The 24,911-nt window shown below is 35.0% G+C and overlaps 1 protein-coding gene across 3 annotated transcripts in view; it reads left to right on the top strand.

The window, feature by feature from the left end:
- Positions 1–1,276: 1,276 nt before the first annotated feature.
- Positions 1,277–24,911, top strand: part of NAALAD2 (N-acetylated alpha-linked acidic dipeptidase 2) — a 49,216-nt gene continuing 25,581 nt past the window's right edge. The window contains exons 1-8 of one of the 3 annotated variants that reach the window (XM_074335619.1): positions 1,277–1,640; positions 2,322–2,433; positions 12,879–13,065; positions 15,300–15,401; positions 16,092–16,217; positions 17,840–18,026; positions 20,089–20,182; positions 21,196–21,294. In XM_074335619.1, coding sequence (XP_074191720.1) covers positions 1,559–1,640; positions 2,322–2,433; positions 12,879–13,065; positions 15,300–15,401; positions 16,092–16,217; positions 17,840–18,026; positions 20,089–20,182; positions 21,196–21,294 — 989 coding nt within the window. In that variant the 5' untranslated portion in view covers positions 1,277–1,558. Of the gene's footprint in view, positions 1,641–2,321; positions 2,434–7,901; positions 8,021–12,878; positions 13,066–15,299; positions 15,402–16,091; positions 16,218–17,839; positions 18,027–20,088; positions 20,183–21,195; positions 21,295–24,911 lie in introns of those variants that run through there. The other 2 variants (XM_074335618.1, XM_074335617.1) reach the window with 2 other exon arrangements.

The following is a 24,911-nucleotide window of genomic DNA, read 5'->3' as shown; positions in this document are numbered from 1 at the left end:
AGGAGAAAAGTAAAGTGCCTTAACTATGTTAATCTAAAATAAAATGGCAAAGGGAGAGGCAACAAGCATTTATCTGAGATCCAAAAGAATAGCTACTCAGAAAGCACGGATGCAGACGGAAACGCAGGTCATGTTCTGATTAGGGCTGAAGGCAAAGGGTTTTTATGAGAAAGGGAAAAGGAGTAATCACATTAATAGAAGGAAGGAATATCTATTGGTGCTAATACGTCAAGGAGGGAATTCCTGGAGGTGCAGATAAACTAAGTCATTCCTTAGCTGTACACGGTGGTGCTAAAGAATGTCTTTAACTTTCAGTCCTGTAGTCAGAATCTCTATTTTGCAAACAGTTGTTTGGAATACCATGTTGCTTTATCCCAGTCCAAAGGTTATTTTGCTCATTTTAAACATCCCAAAGTTCGAGGCGTGGGACCTCCTCTGAGATGGCAGCTCCAACTCAATTTCCAAGCGGCTCTGTTTCTGTTATTTCTCACAGCTAAGATCATCAGGGCCTCCTACAAAGCAGTGAAGATTGGGGGCCATAGATGCACTGTCCTTTTCACAATCCACTCACCAAGCATTTTTCCTTTGGCTGCAAAACTGCTTTTGGTCGGATATGAGGAATTCAGCCATGAGTTGCTAAAGATTTCTGCTGGGGCAAAATGGATGGATACAGGAGTGCTGTTTACAAGGAGCACCATTTCGCAAACTTTCTAAACACTTATAAAGAGAAACATCTATAATAAGGGAGGAGGGGAAGGACAGGGAGGATGACATTTGTTGAGAACCTACTGTCAGTTATGGAGCAAAGCACTTTCAATAGTGAATCTTATTTATCTGAACCTATAACATGTTAGTGAGGTAGTGAAAAACCCCAGTGACAGCAAAAGTGATTGAGGATTACAGAAATTTGGAGACTTGTTCAGTTAAGGGGGAACAAAAGAACTCAATGGAGCCTGTGAGTTTTGATGTTGATGCGTGGTGAAGGAACTTCTGTGTTATAGTGGAGCAGGCAGAACCCGAAGAGCTTCCCAAGTGTAACCAGTTAGAAATTCGGACAAAGAATCCAGTGGCAGCAGGATAATCTACAGCAAAGGAAAAACAGGATTTAAATGCACTTCGCAGCTAAAATTAAGCAATTCCTGGAATGGGGGTGGCAAAGCGGCAGGTAGAGTTCTTTAAGAAACAAGTAGGGACATTTTCAGTAGTCCCCACGCACACTCGGTCCAGATTACTGTAAAATCAACAGACTGGAGGGTCTGTTGACAACTGGAAGATCGCAGGACAACAGGAAGCATTTGTCTCCTCCTCCTGCAGAGCTTTCTCTCGCTGCTCCACGCCCCCAGGAGACCAAAGGAGCCAGGAGTTGTTTCCTGCTGATTTCCACTCTTCTCAGGAGGGTCCTGGAGGGTGGAGGCCGGGCTTTGCTGAAGGTCAGCGTTGGTCACGCCCCGCGGGAGTCCGGGTCCTCACCCCTTCTCGGTGCACCTTCTCTCTGTTCATCTGCAGCTCGGAGGCCCCTTACAGCAGCCGGCGCTCCGAGCTCAGTCGCGAAGAAGACATGGCGAAGTCCAAGGGCCGTCTGTACCTTTGGATGTGCTTGGCTGCAGCGCTGGCATCTTTCCTGGCAGGATTTATGGTGGGTAAGTGTACAAACCGCTTCCTGAGCCCAGGGCTGGTCCGCCTCCGCGAAGAAAACTCTGCTGGGCTCGCCAGGCCAGCTGAGCTCAGTCTCAATCCGAACGGGTGAACTCCATGAATTTCAGCCAAACTGGAAACGGAATGGAATGCGTTTGGGCCTTCCTAATAAAGTGTGACTGAAATCCAGATCTATTGCTCGCTGAGTTCAAGGTACTGTTAAGGGCTGTTTAAAAGACAATTTGGGGTTTGCCACTATCCGCAGGGATGAAAACAATTGTTTCAGATGGAAGCATCATTAATGAGTCAAAACTTGCAGTGGATATGGGCAGCTCTGCAAAAAACGGCCCTTCCCTCATCATTTATTAAATTAATATTTGTGGAATATTGATTTAATTAGCTCCCTGCACTGTGCTAAGAACTAGATTCCCGGGGGAGAACAAGAAAGGAAAAAGCTCTTCCCTTGATAAGCAACATGTGGGAAAATGAAAAGAACTCTCATATAAAATTTGTTTTAACCAATTCAGAATGACACCACACAGCAGAACTTAGAGGTTTTCTGCATTTAATATGAATATTTTTGTAAAGCTCACCATGATCTCTTTCTTAGTGAAGGGCTTTTTTTGTCTTGTAGTTTTTACAGTAGTTAACACCAATGATGTGTGTATGTGTGTCTTCTTCCCCAGGCTGGTTTCTTAAGCCTCTCAAAGAAACGACTACATCACTGCGCTACCATCAAAGTTTACGGTGGAACCTGGTGTCCCAGATGAAAGCTGAAAATGTTAAATCATTTCTTCGGTAAGTTTGTTTTGCATATTTGATCTTAAAAATAAAGCGTTTAAAATATTGCAGAGTGAGAAGTGTTTTAAAATTGATTATATTCATGTGGGTAATCTCCTTTGTGTGAAATTATATGATACCACATTCATGTATGGTAATTTTAAATGTCCCTTTGAACCACGCTTGGGGTAAAAACTATTTGAATGATGTGGGAGTCTTTCTTTCCTTACTTCATCTACAAAAAAAGTATCTGATTGCTTTATTAAGAGATTGTTTCAACTTCATGTAACTTTGGGCTAAAACTGAATGTTATTCTGTGTTCCTCATGCCTGGGTTTAATCAACAATGTTATTTTAACTTTATATGATGTCAGGAAGACTTAAATCGTTGTAAACTCTGATTTAGAGGAAAGGAGGTAAAAGTTTCAGATTCCATCTGCCACAAATTTAACCTCTATCCTATGTTGCAAATATAAGTAACACAAATAGGACAAAATGGAAGCAAAAGAGTCAGTGCAAATCCACCAGTCTCCAAGCATGAAAAACAGTGATATTTGGGGCATTTATCAAGAACTCCTTGAAGGTAGCCCCTATGATATTTAGTACTATACTCAGACTCTTTTAAAGGAGTGTCATTAGAAATACTCCAGCTTTATTGAAGTATAATTTACATAAAATAAACTGCATCCATATAAAGCCTACAATTTGAGAGTATTGACAGGTATATAATACAGTCAGCAAACCACCTCCTCAGTCATGATACAGAAAATTTACATCATACCCTTTTCAATTTATTCCTCCCTTCACCCTAGGCCTTAGGCAATCACTGATCAGATGTATGTCACTATGGATTCCTTTGCATTTTTTTTCAGAATTTTAGGTAAATGGAATCATACTGTTCTGTGCCCTTTTGTGTCTGTTTTCATTCACTCAGCGTAATGATTCTGGAATTCATCCAAGTTGTTGCATGTATCAGTAGTTTATTGCTTTTTACTGCTGAGTTGTATTCCATTATACAAATATACTACAATGTGTGGATGGATATTTGGGTTGTTTCTAGTTTTTGATAAGCGTGAATAAAGGTGCTCTGAACATATGCTTACAAGTTTTCTGTGGACATATGTTTTCATTTCTCTTGGAATGGCTGTGTTGATGATAAGCATGTGTTTAACTGATTAAGAAAATGCCAAATATATTTTAAAAGTGGTTGTACCATTTTCCATTTCTACCAATCATGTCTGAGTGTACAGTGCCCCATACCTTGGCCAACAGTATTGTTAGTTGTTTTAACATTAACCATTTTTAATGGGTGTGTTGTGGCATCTCATTGTCCTTTCAGTTTGCGTTTTCCTGACATTTTGCATCTTCTCATGTGCTTATTGGACTTTGTGTATCTTCTCTTATAAAGTCTCTGCTTAAATATATTTTCCTGTTTAAATTGTTTTGTTTTCTTATTATTGAGTTGTGGGATTTCTTTACATATTCTGGATATAATATCTTTTTTTTTTTTTTTTTTTTTTTGATATAATATCTTTGTCAGACATGTATTGTGAATATTTTATTCTGTCTTATGGCTGGCCATTTTTGTTTAGTAGAGTTTTTGAAGGCCAGAAATTTTTAAGTCCAGTTGACCAATTTTTGTTTTACCCTTCAGACTCTGTGTAATCTAACTTTGCCTATGGGAATTTGTGAAAAAATATTTTCTTTTAGAAGGTATATATATATATATATATATATATATATTTTATTTATTTATTTTTTTATTTTATTTTTCTTCTTCTTCTTCTTCTTCTTCTTTTTCTTTCTTTCTTTTTTTTTTTATGGCGGGCGCAGCTCACAGTGGCCCATGCAGGGATTGAACCGGCAACCTTGGTGTTATTAGCACCGCACTTTAACCGACTGAGCTAACCGGCCATCCCCAGAAGTTTTATAATTTTAGCTTGCAAACATTTAGGTCACTGATTCACTTCAAGTTAACTTTTTTGGATGTATGAGCTAAGAGTTGATGATTTTTTAAACACGATTATTCATTTATTCCCACATTTTTAGAAAAACCTTTTCTTTCCCCTTTGAATTGCCTTGACATCTTTATCTGGAATCACTTGACCATAAAATGTGTGGCCTGTTTGTGGATTTTATGTTTTCTTCTATTGATCTGTTGATCTGTATATCTCAATACCACCCTATCTTGTTTAGTGTAGTTTCTTAGTAAGTCTGATAATTAGGTAGAGTTAATCCTACAAATTTTTCTTTTTAAAAATTGCTTTGACTATTTTAAGTCATTTGTATTTCCAAATAAATTTTAGAATCAACTTCTCAATTTCTACAAAAAAAAAAAAAAGCCTGCTGAAATTTTGATTAAAGTTGCATTAAATCTATAGATGAATTTGGAAGAGAAATAATATCTTTAAAATACTGAATCTTTCAGTCCCTTCATTCATTCATTTTAGGGATGTACTATAGTTTAACTTTTCACTCATGAGGGACATTGGCGTTTCCCCCCAGTTTTGGGCTATTATGATTAAAACTGCTATTAACATTTCTGTACAGGTTTTACTTGATCATTCCTCTGGGACAAAGGCCCAAGAGTGAGAATTGCTAGATTGTACATTTTTAATTTTAGAAGAATCTGTCAAACTACTTTATAATATGGCTGTATCATTTTATATTTTCCATTGGTGTTATCACTCTTTTAAATTTTACACATTCTGACAAGTGCATAGTGATACCTCAGTGTGGATTGTATTTCCCTAATGACTAATTAATACTATTGAACATCTTTTCCGGTGCTTATTCACCATCTGTATACTCTCTTCAGTGAAATGTCTGTTCGTGTTTTTCACCTATTTTTCTTTAGATAGTTATATTTTTCCTTTTGAGCTTTAGGAGTTCTTACAATTTTCAGATACCAGTTTTTCGTCAGCTTTGTGGCATACAGACATTTTTTCCAGTCTGTTATTTGTCTTTTATGTCTTAACAAGGTCATTTGCAGATCATACAGTTTTAATTTTAGTGAGGTCCAGTTATCAGTTTTTCCTTTTATGAATCATGCTTTTGGGGTCATTCTAAGAACTCTGTGACTAGCCCTAGGTCCCCTTTCCCCTCTACCCCCCTTCCCAAATTTTGTAGTTTACATTTTACACTAAAGTTTGTGATTCATTTTTACATAAGATATAAGGTTTGATTTAGGTTCATTCTTTTGCCTATGGATGTCCAATGTTTCTAGCACCATTTGTTGAAATGCTATTCTCTTCCATTTAATTACTTTTGTACCTTTGTCAAAAATCAGTTAAACATGTTTGTGTGAGTCTATTTCTGGGTTTCTCTTTTGCCAATTGATCTATGTACCTACTCTCTCCATTACCACACTGTCTTTTTTTATTTATTTAATTAAATTTGTTGGGATAACATTAGTTAATAACATTGCATAAGTTTCAGGTGTATAATTCTATAATACATCATCTGTATATTGTATTATATGCTCACCACCCAGAGTCTAGGCTTTCAACACCATATATTTGACCCCTTTACCCTCTTCATCCTTCCCCGTCTCCCTTCCCCTCTGGCAACCACCATACTGTTGTCTTTGAGTTTGTTTGTTTTGTTTGTTGCTTTCTGTTTAATATCCCTCATATGAGTAAAATCATATGGTTATTGTCCTTTTCTGACTTATTTCACTTAGCATAATACTCTCAAGATCCATTCATGTTGTCACAAATAGCAATATTTCATCATTTTTTATGGCTGAGTAGTACTCCATTATATATACAAAGTATGTATCACATCTTTATCCAGTCATCCATTGAAGGGCACTTAAGTTGTTTCTATATCTTGGCCACCATGAATAATGCTGCAATGACTATAGGAGTACATATATCTTTATGAATAAATGTTTTCAATTTTTTTGGGTAGATACCCAGAAGAGGGATTGCTGAGTCATATGGTAGCTCTATTCTTAATTTTTTGATGAACCCCCATACTGTTTTCCATAGTGGCTGTACCAATTTACATTCCCACCAGCAGTGTATAAGGGTTCCTTTTTCTCCACAATCTCTCCAACACTTGTTATTACTTGTCTTGTTGATAATAGCCATTCTAACAGGTGTGAGGTGGTATCTTATTGTGGTTTTGATTTGCATTTCCCTTATAGCTAGTTGAGCTATCTTTTCATATATCTGTTGGACATTTGTGTGATTTCTTTATTTCTCTTTCATATCTAAAAAGATAACTTTGCTGGATTTATTATTCTTGGCTGGTGATTTCTCTCTTTCAATACTTGGAATATTTGATTCCACTCTCTCCTAGCTTGTAAGGTTTCTGCTGAAAAATCCAATGGTAATATAATAGGGTTTCCTTTGTAGGTTACAATCTTGTTTTTCCCTGGCTGCCTTTGGAATTCTTTCTTTGTTATTAGCTTTTTCTTTTTTCTTTTTTTTTTTTTAACTTTTTACTTAAGTGTGTTTTTCCAGGACCCATCAGCTCCAAAGACAAGTAGTTATATCAATCTAGTTGTGGACGGCACAGCTCACAGTGGCCCATGTGGGGATCAAACCTGCAACCTTGTTGTTAAGAGCACTGTGCTCTAACCAACTGAGCTAACCAGCCGCCCTGTCATTCACTTGTAACAGTTTTAATATAATGTGTTTTGAAGAAGGTCTTTTTGCATTGAGATAAATAAGTGTTCTGTTAGCTTCTTGGATTCAAGTGTTCAGCTCTTTACATAGGTTTGGGAAGTTCTCATAGATTATTTGTTTGAATAGGCTCTCTGGTCCCTTCTCCTTCTCATACACCATTATTCATTCTAATGGAGTCAGATTGTTCTTATAGACTTCTTTTATATTTTTATTAACTTTCATTTCTCTTTTTTCTTCACCTGAGTCATTTCTAGATTTCTCTTTTCAAGATCACTAATTTTTTCTTCTACCTGGTCTGTTCCATTTCCTAAACTCTCTTAATTCATCCTTCATCTCATTGATTGAGTTCTTCAGTGACAGAATTACTGTTCGGTTAATATATATATATATATATATATATATATATATATACAGTTTATATTTGATATATATATATATATATATATATATATATATATATATATACACACACACACACACACACACATATACATATATACAGTTTCAGTCTCTTCAGTAAAATACTCCTTTTTTTGGTTTGTTGATTACATTCCTGAGGTCATTGTACTGCCTTTTTGAGTTTTCTTGTATCTCCTTGAGTTTTTTTCAGAACCGCAATCCTGAATCCTGAAGACTATGATTTAAATCATAGTTTTTCATGATTTTGAGTTTATTTTCGATCGGAGCTACCTCGTTACCTTGGTTATTCACAGTACTTGATGGATTAGTTCTCTGCCTGGGCATTTTAGGGGTTGAAATCTTGTTTAAGTACTGTATTTTGCTTTTAACAATTTTAGCAGGTTGATAACTAGAGGTTTCTTTTGTTTTCCAGTAGATGGTGATATAATATAATGCAAGTTTTGTTTTTCTTACCTGTACTACTGAGACTTCCTGAATCTCTGTGGGGCAGTGTTGCCTAGTCATTGAAAATGCCCTGTATTCCATGGAGGTGGGCATCCCCTTTGTGACTGGGTAGACTTTGTCTCAGGCCACCACTCCTGTAATGGGATGTGGTAGGCAATGGGGTTCGGGGCCTGTGAGTTCCCCACGCTGCTTTCCTGCAACCCGAAGCTGCCAGCTGTGCTATCTGAGGTGTCCCAGCTGTCTCTGCTGGGTTCCTAGAGATGGGTGGGACAGGGGTAAGCAGGAAGGAGGGAAAGCAGGTTGGTGTGTCTGTGGCTTGTTTTTCCCCCTGGTGATGGTAGCTGCTCTGTCCTCCCTCCCCTACAACTCAGATACACCCACCTTCAGATGTTTCAGTGCACAGATATCTCAGATGTGTTTGTGTGTTGAGCAAGGAATATTTTGTTTAATTATAGTTGTCTGACTTATTTTAACTTTAAGGGAAGAGACCAGGAGGTCTTCTCATGCCGCCATGCTGCTTATGTCCCTCTGCACACTCTCTTTATTATTGATAAGGCTTATCAATGCATATTGATAAGCCTTATCAATGCATATTGATAAGGCTTATCAATGCATATCAATGCATATCAATTGCATATATCATAAGCCTTAACAATGCATAGAATTATTCCTCCCACTTTATTCTTTTAAACAATTATTTAGCTGTTCTATATCCTTTGCCTTTTTATATAAATTATAAAATAGACATATTTATGCCTAGAAAAATCCTTGCTGGGATTTTGAGAGGAATTGCATTAATCTTACAGAGCAATTTGGGATACTTGACATTTTATCTTTGTCCAGTCTTCCCATTCATAAACGTGGTAAGTCTCTCCATTTACTTAGGTCTTCTTTAATTTCTTTTATCAAATTTTGTAATTTTCAGGATGTAGATCCTGTATATATATTGTTAGACTTATGTCTAAGTTGTTTTTTGTTTTTTTTAATTTTTTTGGAGCAAATGTAAGTCTTTGTTTTTAATTTCAGTTTCCACATGTTTATTATTAATATGTAGAAATACTGTTGATTTTTTGTGTGTGTTGTCCTTGTGTCCTGTGGCCTGTCTAAACTCATGTTAGATCTATGAGTGTTCTAGACAATCATGCGATCCTTAAATAGGAAAAATTTTATTTCTCCCTTTCCAAACCCTATGCCCCCTTCTACTTCTCCTTCTCCCCCTCCACCCCGTTTTTTCCAGTATCTTCTGGCTGACATCTGATAAGTCCATAGTCATTTAAATTATATAACATGTCATTTTGTCTTTAATTTTCAGCGTGCCTAGGCATAGTAGTTTTCAAATTCTGTTTATGGTTCCCCGAGCTTCTTGACTTTGTAAATTTTTGTCTTTCATTAATTTAGGAAGGTTTTATTTATTATTTCTTAACAATTCTCTGCAGCATTCTTTCTCTTCTCCCCTTCTGAGACTTCATCTAAGCCCTAGAATCAAATATGCAAAGTTGAAGTGCCTACAATATGGTAATATTTTCTTCCTATCTCTTCTGTGATTTTGTGAGATCAGAAAATGCCATCTTAGTTTTCATGGATGAACTAGAGTGAGCTATAGTAATGAGGACTGAAAACAGCTGTACCCTTCTTATGACATTTGAGCTGATTTATGACTGGGGCACCCCAAATATTAGGAAGCTAATTTAAAAAAATGTTTGTTTTGAGGGGCTTGTTTGGAGAGACAGTTAAAGAATCAGTAGGAGGTGTTCAAAACAAATCACCTAGAAAGTTACACGAGGTGTTAGAAGCAAAACTTGGTGATGCTCTTGACCAAACATTAAAATTTATGTCTGTTTTTTATAGCACTACTTTGTTTTAATGTGTAATATAGCATAAGGTGGTAAGTTATATATGAATGGTTTGCATGATGATTATCTTTTTGGAGTTGGCTTTTCTTTCCTGTACATCCTACTGAATAAATAAATTTCACAGCAACAAGATGACAAGAATGAAGGTAGAGTGATATATATTAAATTAGGAGCCTAAGACTTGAGTGAAGAGGAGTTATGTTCAGTTTTCACAGTATCTAGAATGTGAGAAGGTGATGACTTTTGGTATGACCTTCAAGAGAGTTATCTTTTGCCTGCAGGAGAACAGGGTCCTCTGAAGAAACCTATTAAGGAGAGGAGGTCAAGCAAACATTCAGAGAATAGACTGAGGATAGAGAATTGTTGATCATAGATCTGGAGGATTTGTGATCCACAAAAGAGTCTAGGAGGGAAAGGAAGGGTACAATATTGTGTTAAAGGAATTAATGTAGAGGGAACAATGATATTTCTCCAGCCACTGTCTTGGTAGACGCTTAACTATTGCTTTTCCTCCTTCAGGAGGGCATATGTTCAGCAAGGGTTACTTTCTTTCAGCCCAGGAATCTCTTGATTTGTCCGTAATCCAATCATTATAACTCTTCCCTCTGGCAATGGTTAGTTTGAGAACCGGTATATGGCCCTATTATGCCTAATTAGATGGGAAGAAAATTCAGCTGAGATCTTCTGCAAAAAGTTTTCATCTGTTAAAAGAAACACAGAGGAGGAAATAGCTGTTTGTTTGTACATGTTTGTTCTAAACATTACAGTGTGCATATATAATACTGGAGCTGTAATGCACATCTTGGGACCATAAGGAGAAATTCAGATGTAAAGTAAAGGGTGTTATGCCCTGCTGCTCTTGCTTTGCACTTCTGTATTTCATTTCAGTGAGTTCTCTAAAAGATAGGAGACAGAAGTTCATGGTTAATCTTCCATTTTAATTTAAGGAAATATATATATATATATATATATATATATATATATATATATATATATATATATATATTTTTTTTTTTTTTTTTTCCTAATTAGAAGGATACTATCTACTCACTGTGGGAAATAAAACAATTAAAAATTGTATAAAGTAGAAATTCAATATGCCCAGCCTCATTGTTGTTTCTATGCATATAAAATAACTTCTGTCTATAAAAACTTTAATGCATTTTTTTTACAAATATGTTAAAATATTAAATACTTATAACCTACAGTTTTGATTTAATGCTATAGAAGAGAAATCTTCAGAGAAGATGCTTGAGGAGTCCTCATGGATAATTAATAGCTTGCAGGTGGGAAAGGTGAATAACTAGAAGTGGTGACAGAGAGAGGTTCAGGTAAATAGCACATTTATGTATCAGAGAAGACCTTGGGCAGAGGCTGAAAGGTGGCCACTTCAGGAGAAAAAAATGAGTATGCTAGTAGACGATACAGAGCAGAGAAGTTTATAAGAGGACTGGTGGGTCATGAAGCTGGAAACGTGGAAGAGTGGGTCAGATGAAAAAGAGCCCCATATGCCATGTTGGAGTATGAACTTGATAATGCAGGGTTTATGGAGCTAGAGGAGGGTGTTAAGCAATTGCAAAATATGCTCAGATGAATGTTTTAAAAATATCAGTATTTCTCTAGGTCAGACAACTGAGACTTAGATTCTAGCTCTGGCATTTCATAGTTATGACACTGTGAACAAGTTATTTAAGTATTCTCTGTTTCCTTATTTTCAAAGTAGGGACACATGGAAGAAGGGTTGTGAGGATTAAATAAGATAACCCGTGTGAAAGTACCTGGTCAGGTTCCTGGCATGTGGTAAATTTTCAATAAATGTTAATTTTCTTCCAGTCTTTTTTTGGTTGCTCTATGTTTGACTAAAACTCCAATTTACAAGACTATTATTGTTTTACTGATAAGGGGAAAGGGTTTGGGAAACTATTTAAAAATATTATTTACTTCAAGCAAAGTGAACCTCATTAAGAATGATGTTTGTGAGGTCATTTAAATGGTCCAAGTCATTTGAACCCAGAACCAAGAAAACATTGCTCAAATTCAATTCAACAAACCTGTATTGTATAATTCCTGGATAACAAGCAGGAACTAAGCACTAGGGAATATAAAAATAAAATTGCATGGACTTAAGTTCAATGAGATAAATAAACAATTGCATGCAACGTGATAAGAACAACAGTAGATGTATTATGTTAAATAGACTGCCCAACTGGTCTCTGGCAAACATTATGATCTTTTTTCAAAATGTCCTCCTTTACTGATGAGCGGCAAGAAGGTGTACCATTGGTTTAGAGGTGTGACGTTTGCCCAGGGTGTTTTCTCATACCTGAGCCCCTGCTGATGGTATGTGTTTACCGTGGAATGTGTTCTTTGCTGAGGGAGCATAATGTGGAAACTGCAGTTACACAAAAATATTTTAAAACTGGGGTGGGGGGCAGAAAAATAAATTTTCCTTCTACCCTGCTCAGTTCTTCTGACTGGACTAATAATCAAGTTAACATGAGACAAGTTTACAGGAGAAAAATAACCCAATGTAATACATATGTACACATGGAGGTTCCATAAGAATATTGGGGCCTGGTGATGGGCAGTTCAGGCTTACTCATCGTCTTGTGCTACAAAGAAGGGGGCTTGTGGTTTGGAACTTCAAAGGAAGGAAGGCAAGTCACATGGAGGTAGGAAAGCAGATGTTTGGTAAATAAATGTTTGCTGGGCCATCTTTAACAGTGGGACACAGAGAGGACTTTGATCAAATGGGCCTTGCTAGGTCTCTCAATTAGTTCAAATTAAACTATAGTTATCTATGACGTATCCCCCTTCCTGGAGCTGGTCAAAAGTTTTTATCTGAGGCTTTTAATTTCTTCAAAAAAAAACCCCCCACAAAAAACAGCTTAACATAATCAATATCCCAAAAGGCATATTTTGGGGTAGTAAACTTTGTTTCCCCTCACTGGCAGGACTAGAAACTCATATCTCTAGCTGTGGTTTTTATATCTCTTCTATAGAAATGACAACCTAATGTCTAAAGTATGAGTAATGAATCTAGAATAGTTCTTAGGCACATCATCTGAATATAGTAGTCTTTAACTCCCACTGGTATTTTATTTTCATTTTAGTTCTTTTACAAAGCTCCCTCATCTGGCAGGAACAGAACAAAATTTACTACTTGCCAAGAAAATCCAAACCCAGTGGAAGAAATTTGGACTGGATTCAGCCAAGTTGGTCCATTATGATGTCCTCCTGTCTTACCCTAATGAGACAAATGCCAACTATATATCAGTCATGGATGAACATGGAATTGAGGTGATGTAGAATTGTGGGTACTTCTCATACTTTACAACTCCACCTTTTCATATGAGTTGGAATTTCAGCTTAAGTAAAAAGAGAAATTTGTCAGTAGTGCAAAGGAACTCATGTTTTCTAGAGAAGTTAACAAGTTGCAAACTAATTATTCAGTGTTTACTATGTGTTAGGCACAGTGCTAGGGCCTGAAGCCAGAATGAAGACTAGGACATGATTCCTTTGCTTAAATAAGATGAGGCAGACATTGGAACACATCACTTCACATCAATATGGTAAGTGCTATGAAGAGTATGATCAGGGTTCTTTATCTACAAGGGAAAGGGTCACTTAGCCCAGTATTGAAATAAGAACATTCAAAGCTGTAGAGAAAGTTTATAAGAGTTTATTTGAGCCAAACTGATGAAATATGCTGGAGTTGCAGCTCTTTATGCATTTGAAATTAAGGAGGAAACATAAGGAAGATTACATGGAGGTGGGAGAAAACAAGGCAGGATTGAATTACAGGATAGTTAACCTGTGCTTTCTTGAGGGTGGTTAGGGCTTATTACAAAGGTGTGTGAAACAATAGACAGGGCTTGCTTAAGACAAAGATAAACCTTTTACTAAAACGTGAAAGGCCTAGAGTGTGGCTACCCACTGTGACCTGCCCAGTTAGGAATTTATGATCAGATCACCCTGTGAGGTTCCTTTCCATAGGATCCCTTTTTTCATCCACACCTGCCTGGGAATCAGAGAAGCCTTCTTGAAAGAGTTGATATGAGTCATGAAAAAGTCTAAAGTTAATTAATCACATGGAAAAGCAAGATGAGAGAATTCTAGGCAGAAGAGAAATATTGGCAAAGTCTTGGAGACAAATACTAATTTAGTATTATTGGGGGAATTTAAAGGTTTTTCTGTATTTCAAGAGTGTAAAATACAAAGTGAGCCATGATAAGAGATAAACCAGTTGACCCTTGAACATGGGGTTAGGGACACTGTCCTGCAATCTACGTATGACTTTTGACTCCCCAAAACTTTGCTGCTAATAGCCTACTGTTGACTGGAAGCCTTACTGATAACATAAACAGCCAATTAATACATATTTCGTATATTGTATTTTATACTGTATTCTTACAATAAAGTAAGCTAGAGAAAAGAAAATGTTCTTTAAAATCGTAAGATAAAATGTATTTACAGTACTGTATATTTACTGAAAAAAATCCACATATAAGTGGACCCGTACAGTTCAGACCCATGTTGTTCAAGGATTAACTGTATATGTTTTGGGGACAGGTCATAGAAGGGTTTATACACTGTCCAAAAGAGCTTAGAATTCAACTTCTGTCAATGGAAACCGTTGACAAGTCCTAAACAATGGAAGGATGTGGCTAGAGAGGCATTTCAGGTAGTTTGGGGAGTCTGTATTTAGACCTGGACTAGGCAAGGCGTTCAAGTTGGAGTCTTAAGACAATAGTCCAGGTAAAAGATGACAAAGCCCTGAATTAGGATGTTAGCGGGAATGAAGAAGAGGGATAGATCTGAGAAATAGTTAGGAAGCAGTATTGGCAGGACTTGAATAGTGATTGACTGGAGGAAGGAGGTGAGGACAGAGTTCAGTCTGATTTTTAGGTATCTGGTGTGAGTGGCTAGCTAGTGATGCTGATAATAGCAGGAGGAAATGCACAACCCGAAGCAGACCTGGGGTGAGAGAAGATAAATTCCAGTTTTGCCCTGTTGAGTTTGGACATCCAAGCTAAAATGTCCATCAGGTCCTTAAATATACAAGTCTAGAAGGCTGAACATCGTAAGCAAATTAGATATGGATAAAATTTTAAGGGTCAATGAAATCTCACAGGGAGAAAGTATAAAATGAGGCTAGCAGTGTACTGGGGATTAAACACAGGGAAACATTATTTAAACACAATTGAAAGAAAAGGGGCCCACAAAGAAGGCTGAAAGGAATAGTTGGAAGAGAAGGAGAATCATGAGAGTGTCACCTTCGAAGCCCTGTTTTGTATTTCATATGGGAGCTTTTAGTTACCTGAGAATGCATGCATTTATGGAATTTTCTACTATTTTGAAGACAGTAATAATAATGATAAAGCTCTCTCTCTCGTTGTTGCCAGTGGAATTTATCAAATTGTAGAACCTAGTTTCAGGATGCTTAACCTTAAGGGGATACTTGGGGCAAAATACATTATTCTTTAATAACAATCTAGAATATTTTTAACTTCATGTGTTTTGACGCTTGCTAGATTTTCAAAACATCAAACCTTGAGCTGTTACCAGATGGATATGAAAATGTTACAAATATTGTACCACCATATAACGCTTTCTCAGCCCAAGGCACACCAGAGGTAAAAATAAGACATTTTCTTATTCAAATCTTTGAACCTTTCTTTGTTACATGAAACCTATATAGAGAGCTAAACCAAGGAGATTAGGAAGATCAGACATCCTTATCCATACTTTTGAGTGTCAGTGCTATGTAAACTCTACCTAAAAATAATTAAAAAGAAAAGAAAAGAGCACCATACCAGAGAAAAGAAGAAAATAAATACTTAAAATTCAAACGCTGATGAAGGAGATGCCACTCTTTAAAAAAAATAAACTGATGAATATGTCTTTAATTCAGTAAGTGCAATAGATGTTTTTAGAAATTTTCTTTGTTCGTAGTCTGACTTTGTTACAGATTTGTAGATCACACCACAGAAATTTTAAAATCAGTATCATGGTTGGAAATTAAACATAGTTGGGATTTAAAATGACTTTTATTTATTCTATTTCCTGTGACAGTATACACTGATAATTTCTTCAAAATAGAACACACAGTTTAAAATGTTTTACATGTTGTCATTTTTAAAAACTTTTCAGCACATTGAAATATTTTCTAACTACTTTTACAAAATTAGCTTAGATCTATTTATTAAGCCCAAGCTAGGAAAGATAACTTTTGATGATGCATGTTGTGGAGCAAACTTATCCTTTGGTTTTCTCTTTAATTATGGCAGTATTATGTGTTGTTTTTCTTTTTTGTTCCCCTACAGGGAGATCTTGTATATGTAAACTATGCTCGTACTGAAGATTTTTTCAAACTAGAAAGAGAAATGGGCATCAACTGTACTGGAAAGATTGTTATTGCAAGATATGGGAAAATCTTCAGAGGAAATAAAGTATTGTATTATTTGTTTTTCTAGAAGGAAGAAGATATACATATATATCCTGCAAATGGAAATGATCAGCTTGCATCACAGTTTCCAAAATTGCTTTCACGATGCCTATATCATGCTATTTCCATGGTTGCACAGAAAAATCCTGTTTTTATGTTCCTTCACATATCTAGAAAGGGAAATTATTTTTAACAATTTCATTGCCAAGGAAATATTTTCTTTTTTATTTAATTGAAGGAAATTTATATAAACTAAAAAATTCAAAGCTCTCCTGCATGAGCCAACTTCATCACCCAGACATAATCAAGCTTAACAGCTCTTTTCAGACCTAATTCTGTATCTGTCTCTATACTCATTTCACATAAATATTATCTTACAAAGAGGGCATCAGGCGTTATAGATTGTATAGCTGGTTTTTTCACTCAGCAGTAACTAGGTAATTATAGGACTATAGATTCGTACCAGTCTAGTCTGGGCTTCCTATCCTCTAGATCATTTACTGTGAGCAAGTTGCTTAACTTCTCTGAACTAGTGTTTCCTCACATCTAAAATAGAAATGTTAATAACAGTAATCTCTTAGAATCCTCTCTTAGAATCCCTTAGTTTTAAATGACTATATTTGAAAGCACTTCAGGTAGTGACTGGTACTTAGTAATTTCCGTCACTTTATTAAGTAAATACCTCATTATTTTAGATGGCTGCATAGTATTTTACAGAATTGGTATGCAATTTATTTAACCATTCCTCTGTTGACGGATGTTTGGTGTGTCTTCAATGTGTTACTGTTAAAATAATTCCATTGTGAACATCTTTGTCAATATGTACTTGAACATTTGTGAAAATTTTTTATGGTATAGATTCCCAGAAATTGAACGGCTGAATCATAATGTATATTTTGATAGGCATCATCAAATTACCCTTCAAAAACATTGTGACAGATTGTACTCTTGCTAATCTTATGTGAGAGTGCTTTCTGAATATTGGAATATGTTTTAGTGGATCAAGACTGATGGTTATTTATCTTTTGCTGCTTCTGTAATGAAGAATTCAGTATCTTATAGGGTAGATTTTCTGATTTGTGGTCAGTTTGCATTATTACAAAAATGTGTACAAAAGAACTGTGGGCAGTTTTTCACATGCTATGACTATTATGCATAGAATTTTAAATTAAGTTTAGTTCCACAAATATTGTAGAGTGCTTACTCTATGATATACCAGATTTTGGAGGGTAGATATTTAAGAGTGATTAAGATATGGTCCCAGTTCACAACAGTCTAATAGGGGAGAAAGCTATATAAAAACTATTTTAAAATACTTTGACCTATCCTAAAATAGAAATATATACAATATAGAATTACAAAAAAGGGAGACATTAATTTTGTAGTTTTAGGGACAGTAGGAATGTTTCCCAGAAGAGGCAATAACTTGTTTGGAGTTGTGTAGAATAAATGAGTGTTGTTAGGTCTACCAAGAGAGAAACTGATTTCAAGGCAAAGAGAACTAAATGAGTTACAGCATGATAGAAAGCAGTGTCTAAATTTCCTTACATTATAAATTTATTTTCGCTTAGGTGAATGTCAGTCACTTTCCATTTCTACAACATGGATTGCATCTTGCCTCTGCAGGTTAAAAATGCCATGTCAGCAGGAGCCATAGGAATCATCTTGTTCTCAGATCCAGCTGACTACTCTGCCCCTGAGGTACAGCCATATCCTAAAGGATGGAACCTTCCTGGAACTGCAGCCCAGAGAGGGAATGTGTTAAATTTGAATGGTGCTGGTGACCCGCTGACTCCAGGCTATCCAGCCAAAGGTAGTGGATGAGCCTGTCCACCCATTTCTGCAAAAATATCACTTGCCCTTATAGAAGGCATGAAAGGAAGCACCTACAGACTAGCATTAAAACTGTGTGCAATATAATATTTTGGATGACCATTACCATTGTTAGGAATTCAGGAATTTCTAGTACATTGTTGAAAAAAGTTATTAGAGCAGATATCCTTGCCTTGTTCCTGCCCCGAGGAGAAGTCTTTCTCGGTTTAATGTGATGTTATCTGTATGTTTTTTATAGATTATTTTTGTCAAATTGAGGAAGCTCACTTCTATATTAATGTGAAAGGAGTTTTCATCTTAGCACATGCATCTAGTAGGAATACATATTGGGTTTTGTCAAATGCTTTTACTGCATCTATTGAAATGATCAAAAATTATTATTATTTATTAAGTTATACTGATTGATTTTTGAATGTTAAACCAAACTTTCGATCCTGGGAGAAACTCTACTTGGTTACAATGCATTATCCTTTTATGTATTGTTGGATTATTGTTGGATTTATGCTAACATTTTTATTACAGTATCTCTGTCTTTAGTCATAAGGGATATTGGCCTAGAGATTTATTTTCTTGTAATATCTGTCTCATTTTGGTATCAGGGTAATGCTGGCCTCCTGGAATGAGTTGGGGACTATCTCCTTCATTTTTTTTATGTACGAGTTTATAAGAATGAGTTTGAGTTTGTCTAAATATGCTTGGTAAAATTCCCCAGAAAATCCATCCAAGCCCGAAGTTTTGTTTGTAAGAATGCTTTTAACTACAAATTCAATTTCTTTCACAGATGTATGGCTGTTTGGGTTATATATTTATTATTGAGTGAGCTCTGGTAGTTTGTGTCTTTCAAGGATTTTGTTCATTTCATCTAAGTTATTGAACTTATGGGCATAGAGTCGTTCATAGTATTCTCTTATTTTTGTTGTTTGCAGGTACTAGAGTGATATTTTCTTCTTTATTCCTGATATTAGCAATTTGTCTTTTTTTTTCTGATCTGTTTTGCCAAAGATTTATCAGTTTTATTGATCTTCTCGAAGGAACACCTTTGGATTTCATTGATAATCTATCATGTTTCTGTTTCCTATTTTTAGATGTCAGTCAGCTCCAAGCTTTGTTATGTCCTTTTTCTTGTTTATTTTTCCTCACTTGTTTTCATTTTCTAGTTTCTTAAGGTGGAATCTGATATATAATGTGTTTGAAACCTTCCTTTTTTCTAAGATAGATGTTTTATTGCTAGCCAGTTCTATTTTGGCTGAAAGCCAAAGTTCTTATGAGGTTTTTAAGCCTGACAATATTTTTCAATCTTTCTTTAAAAAGAATATTGTTTGAATAAGATCTTTCTCTCTTAATCCCAAGAGCTCATAAATTCCCTTTAATTTTTTTAGTTATTTTTAGTTTTAGATTATGGGACACATTTTCCAGAAATCAGGTTAACTAAAGCTTCTCTAAGGATTCAAGATATCTTTGAGGAAATAAAATAATCTTGTAAAATTTCACAGAATTATGTGGAGTTCTGGTTAAGATGGCACAGTACAAAGTCTTCGTAAGAAGACAGATGAGAAGAATATACTCTCAGCTGACTGAGAAACTAATTATAGAAAAATGCAGACACAGGGTTCTTAGACACTTAGATAGCTCAAAGCTGAGTTCAGACATGTTTCTGAAAAAGCAAAAGCATAAATTCCATTCTGTCATGGAAAAAACCAAGTCTTCTATTCACTCAGTGTTTTTAACTCAATTTTAAAGTTCATCTTCTCTTAGCAGAACGATCCTTTTATGATAATAAAAAAAGAATTATGTGAAATGTCAGAACAAGTTTGGGAATCTATAATACCTATAATTGATTTTAAATTAAAATGTAAATGGTTTAACTTCTTACTTTTGAATTAAATAGACCATATAGGTAAAAGAAACAACTTTTGGGGAACTTTATAGTTTGATATAATGTTAAACATATAGCAAATCTGAAAGAGTAATAAAAGAAATTTCTTTGTACCCCTTGCTCAGATTCTTCAGTTGTTTTCATTTTATGCAATTGATTTTTGCAGAGTACACCTTTAGACTTAATGTTGAAGAAGGAGTGGGAATGCCCAAAATCCCTGTACATCCCATTGGATATAATGATGCAGAAATATTATTACGGTATAGTTTTCTTTCTAGATATGAAATTAAGATATTTTGCACTAATGTGTCCATTTTCTCTTCTCAAACCAATGTAATCTAATTTTGCTAAAAATTAGATTACAAGAATAGCTTGTATTCCTGAAGTAGGAATAACAGAACACACCTCCTCTTTTTTCTGTAAGAGCAGTCGGTTTACTAAGAAAACATTACTCTCTTTGCTACAAATGAAAGTCTGAAAAGTGAAACTATGTCCAAAGATAAAAATACTGATTGGAGATTTTTTTCAAGTAGCTGGATTTTCTTAGATGTTCATTTGGTTCACTTGACCTGCATTTTTAAAATGTGATAATGCCCATCACTTACTACATGTGTGAACTTGAACTAGTTACTCAATCTTTATCTGATTCAGTTTCCTTATCTTTAAAATGAGGACAGAAAGTTTCTCCCTGATAGGGTTATTATAAAAAATATATCACATCATGCATGTAAAGCATCTAGAAAATGGTAAACAATCAATGTTTGCTATTATTGTATGTATTCTGTAACTGATGTTCCTTTTTCAAATCTCCTAACTAGTATTTTTTTTAAATGTCTGTATGAATACAATTTAATAATTGCTTTAAGTGCATACTATGTTATGAGCAGCTTCTCTAGAAAATTATTTCTTCTGAACATAGTCATGTATTTCACATTTTCAGGATTTCTTGTACCTAATGCATCCCTACATAAATAATTAAATTCAAGAGTAAGGAGTCTGAAATTTCCCTTTTCCTCTCACTGTTTTGTTTTCTTCTCCTGCTCTTATTACTACCATAACACATGAAATATTTTGCTTATGCATTTCAGTATGGTTCTATCACTAGAATGTAGGCTCCATGAGTGAAGGGAGTTTTGACAGTACCTGGCACTTAGTAAATGCTCAGTAAATATTTGTTAAATGTATGAGTGAAATATCTCATTGTCATAATTCATGATTTTTTCTGGGAAATTATGCTCAGGCTTTTCATGTCATTTTCATTTTCTCTTGACAGCCATATGGGAGGAACTGCTCCACCAGATGACAGCTGGAAGGGAGATCTTAATGTGGATTACAATATTGGGCCTGGCTTCACAGGGCATGATTCTTTCAGGTAATTTTACATTACTTTAATAGCCTGGAAAAGTTTTATATGTTTAGTGGAAACAATGTCAAGATAACTGTTCTGCCAGGTATATTTTGCTTATCTTCGTTTTCTCATTTTTCATAGTGAATAATTGATCTTTTTTTTTAAATTAACGTTTATTGGGGTGACAATTGTTAGTAAAGTTACATAGATTTCAGGTATACAATTCTGTAATACATCATCTATATATCACATTGTGTGTTCACCACTCAGAGTCAGTTCTCTTTCCATCACCATATATTAATTTCCATCACGCGTTTACCCTCTTCTAGAGCCCCTCCCAATAATTGATCATTTTATGTCACTTAAGAAATACTTAAAGAATGATGTATCAAATTTCTCCCAATAGTGATATCACATTTGTAAAGTCTCAAAAATTACTGCACTTGAGTTATAGGTTTAACTTTTAACTTCCCTTTGCACTTAAAGTTTCAAAACAGTATTCATATAACTTTCAAAATGTTACACATGTGAAACACTAGGCTAACTTAAAGGAAAGGAGATGAGAGAAAGGAGGCAGTATTGATTGATCACTTACTGTGTGGGTGAATCAAGTAAGTTAAAATGGTCAAGTGCATAACTATTGTAGGGCTCAATACACTTATCATTTTAACTGTTAGTAACACATGATAGTACTGTTGTAGAGGAGGAGTGAACAGAGTACATGTTCATTGATCTTAATTTTACAAGAAAACTTAAGTTTTCCACTGGATCAGTGCAGGCCAGAAGTGCCAAGTAGAGACATCAGCTTGAACAGAGTTGTGAAAGAGCCTGGCATGATCAGTACTTCGAGTAGTTTCATTTGTCTGAAATATAGAGAGAAAGGGAAGTAACACTGATAAATCAGAGAAGATAGAGCTGTTTTTATTAGACCAAAATTATTGTATCAGTTTTGTTTACTGACAACTTACCTTAACAATGTGAACTTGCATTCTTAAATTGTTTTTCAGTTTCTTTATTTTTTTTTAAATTTCAGAACTTTTAAAGTATAAGTTCAGTTTTCTTATTTTATAGGAATTTTATAATTTTTTTTATATAAGTGCTTATTTATCTCTATAACTCAATCAGAACAGAGTTCCTTTAACATTAGAGATTTTATTATCTAACTTATTAATACCCTCCAGAAAAACATACACAATGAAAGACAAGGGCCTTTAGGATTTGCAAACAGAAACAGACAGACGCAGAGAAAACAGAAAACATATTGCTTAGTTTTACAAATTCAGTCACAGTTCAAGAGAAAAATTAAAAACATAAAAATTCTCACATCAAGATACCAAAAAGTTATTATTCTCCTTCACCATGGACACAAAACTATTAATTGAGTTGAGCTCAAAATGGACAAATACACAAATCAAGAAAAATTGCTAAAAAAACAAAAACCCAGAAAACAAAAAAGCCCCACATTTTCTGTCATGTCTCACCCCAAAAAAGATCTTGATAATCTATTAATCCATTTACAGAGATTACCAAGTGACAAAACATGAAATCAAATTCCTAACCATTGCTGCCATCAATGGGGAATAACTTATCTTCCATGAGCAAACTAGAAACAAACAAAACTCAAAATCAGTAGCAAAAAATGAAGTTAGGGAAACAGAGAGTCAGCGAAGTTAAAATTGTATTGCTACTTGGGATTTTACCTCTGAGCGACTAAAGAAGACATAGCTGGGTTTAAGTAGCCCATACCTCGTCTGCGAGGTGAAACCATTGTACGTCTCAGTGGGATTCCCCAAGTGATATAATTCTCATAGAAATATAAAATGAACATGTGTCCAAAATTGCATTTAATTAATTAATAAGGGAACCTGAAAGGAGTTAAAACTGGACCAAAGGAGAATTCAAAGTTGATACAAAAAATCAGCTCATTAGGAATGGTGAAATGAGTATACTTATAGCAGAAAAACTGATTTCTTCTACATTGCGGGAGGGAAGTCAATGTAAACATTCACTAGATAGATTGTTCATTTTAGTGGACATGAATTATTTGCATTACTGTCATGTTTCTACAAGTTAACTTGTCTCCACCGAGTTGTAAAATCGTTTAGTTAAAGACAGTGTGACAGGCAGGCAGGAAGGAAAGTAGAAAGAAAGAACTCTGATGGATGAGCTAGGGTCTTTCTCAGTTTTTCCTTACAGGAGTATATTCATTCATTTCACAAATATTTACTGAGCATCTACTATATTCCAGGCAATATTCTGGGTCCTGAGGATTCAGCAGTGAACAAAACAAGCAAAAATCCCTGCCTTATGGAGCCTACATACTAGAGTTCCATTTATTTGGAACATGATGAGTTTGAAGTCATAATAGGACAGACAAGCAGATATTTAGGCATTTCTGGAGTCAATGATAAAAACTAGAAAGATATATGGATTCAAGAAAGATGTGGATGAGCTTCTTGGAGAATCTGAGCAGATCACCTACAATGATTTTCATTAAAATAATTTTTTAATTAAAAAGTTAAAGATTAATATATTTCTTCTCATTCCTCATTGTTACATTCTTTAATTTTCTTCATTTGATGACATAATATCAATGAATTTGGGTTTCTTACCAGTATATCTTAGTCTCATATTTTTAGAAAATATGCTATATGATGTTTCTACTTTTTTTGCTATTTTTATCAGCAACAAAAGTAAATCCTTTACTTAATGTCTTAAAATGAAAAAAAAAAACAAAAACAAAAACAAAAAAAAACCCATTGATTATCTTTTTTCCCAAAGGCACTTTTAGTTGAATATTGCACGTGAATTAAATATGCGTTCAGAAGCACAATATACTTTTGGAGGGAAAAAACAGAATCTACACTTAACAATACACAGATTTTGACAGATTGTTAGTTCTTCCACTAAAAAACAAGCCATAGATTAGAAATTGCTGGGATGACCCCAACTCCCACCACCCCCACCCCCACTGACTCTCAGTTCCTGCCAATAGATAATGACTTATTTTGTTCCCTTGTGAAAAAGAAGCTCAACATTTTCCCATGTCATTTTGGATTCATGTAATGTGAATGGCATTTTTCTTTTCTGTCTGAGATTGATTGTATTTTCCCTTGAATTATAATTTGGTGGATTACAATTCATTAATGAATATTTAAAAGGCCGGCCCAAATCAGAATCAATAGTGATGGCCTGGGACTTTCATTATGCGGTTGTCTTGTACATCTTAGCAGGCGCTTCCCAAATTCCCATTTAATAGTAGAGTTTAATCATGCTTCTTACAGGCAGCAGTCAGCCAACCCTTTAACTGATAACACTACAATAATCTTGAAGTCACTGAATAGCAGAAATTAGCAAACACAAAGACACATTAAACAATAGGCTTATTTGTCCTTAAATACACATATAAAGGGTTGTCTTCCTTATTATTGTAATTAAGTAGAGTATATTTAAAATTTTAGAATCACTATGCAAGACATATTAAATAATAGGATACTTTGAATTTTAAATATCAACAATATAGCTGTAAGGAAGGAGTAATATAAAATATTGACATTTAGCTTTTAAAATTTTACTTTAAGGTACGTGCTTAATACTAGGAGTAAAATGTCATGATATCTGCAACTCACTTGCAAATGGCT

The sequence above is a fragment of the Rhinolophus sinicus genome, linkage group LG06 (genome assembly GCF_036562045.2).
Source record: "Rhinolophus sinicus isolate RSC01 linkage group LG06, ASM3656204v1, whole genome shotgun sequence".
NCBI lineage: Eukaryota > Metazoa > Chordata > Mammalia > Chiroptera > Rhinolophidae > Rhinolophus > Rhinolophus sinicus.
This window is presented reverse-complemented; position numbering and strand designations above follow the sequence as displayed.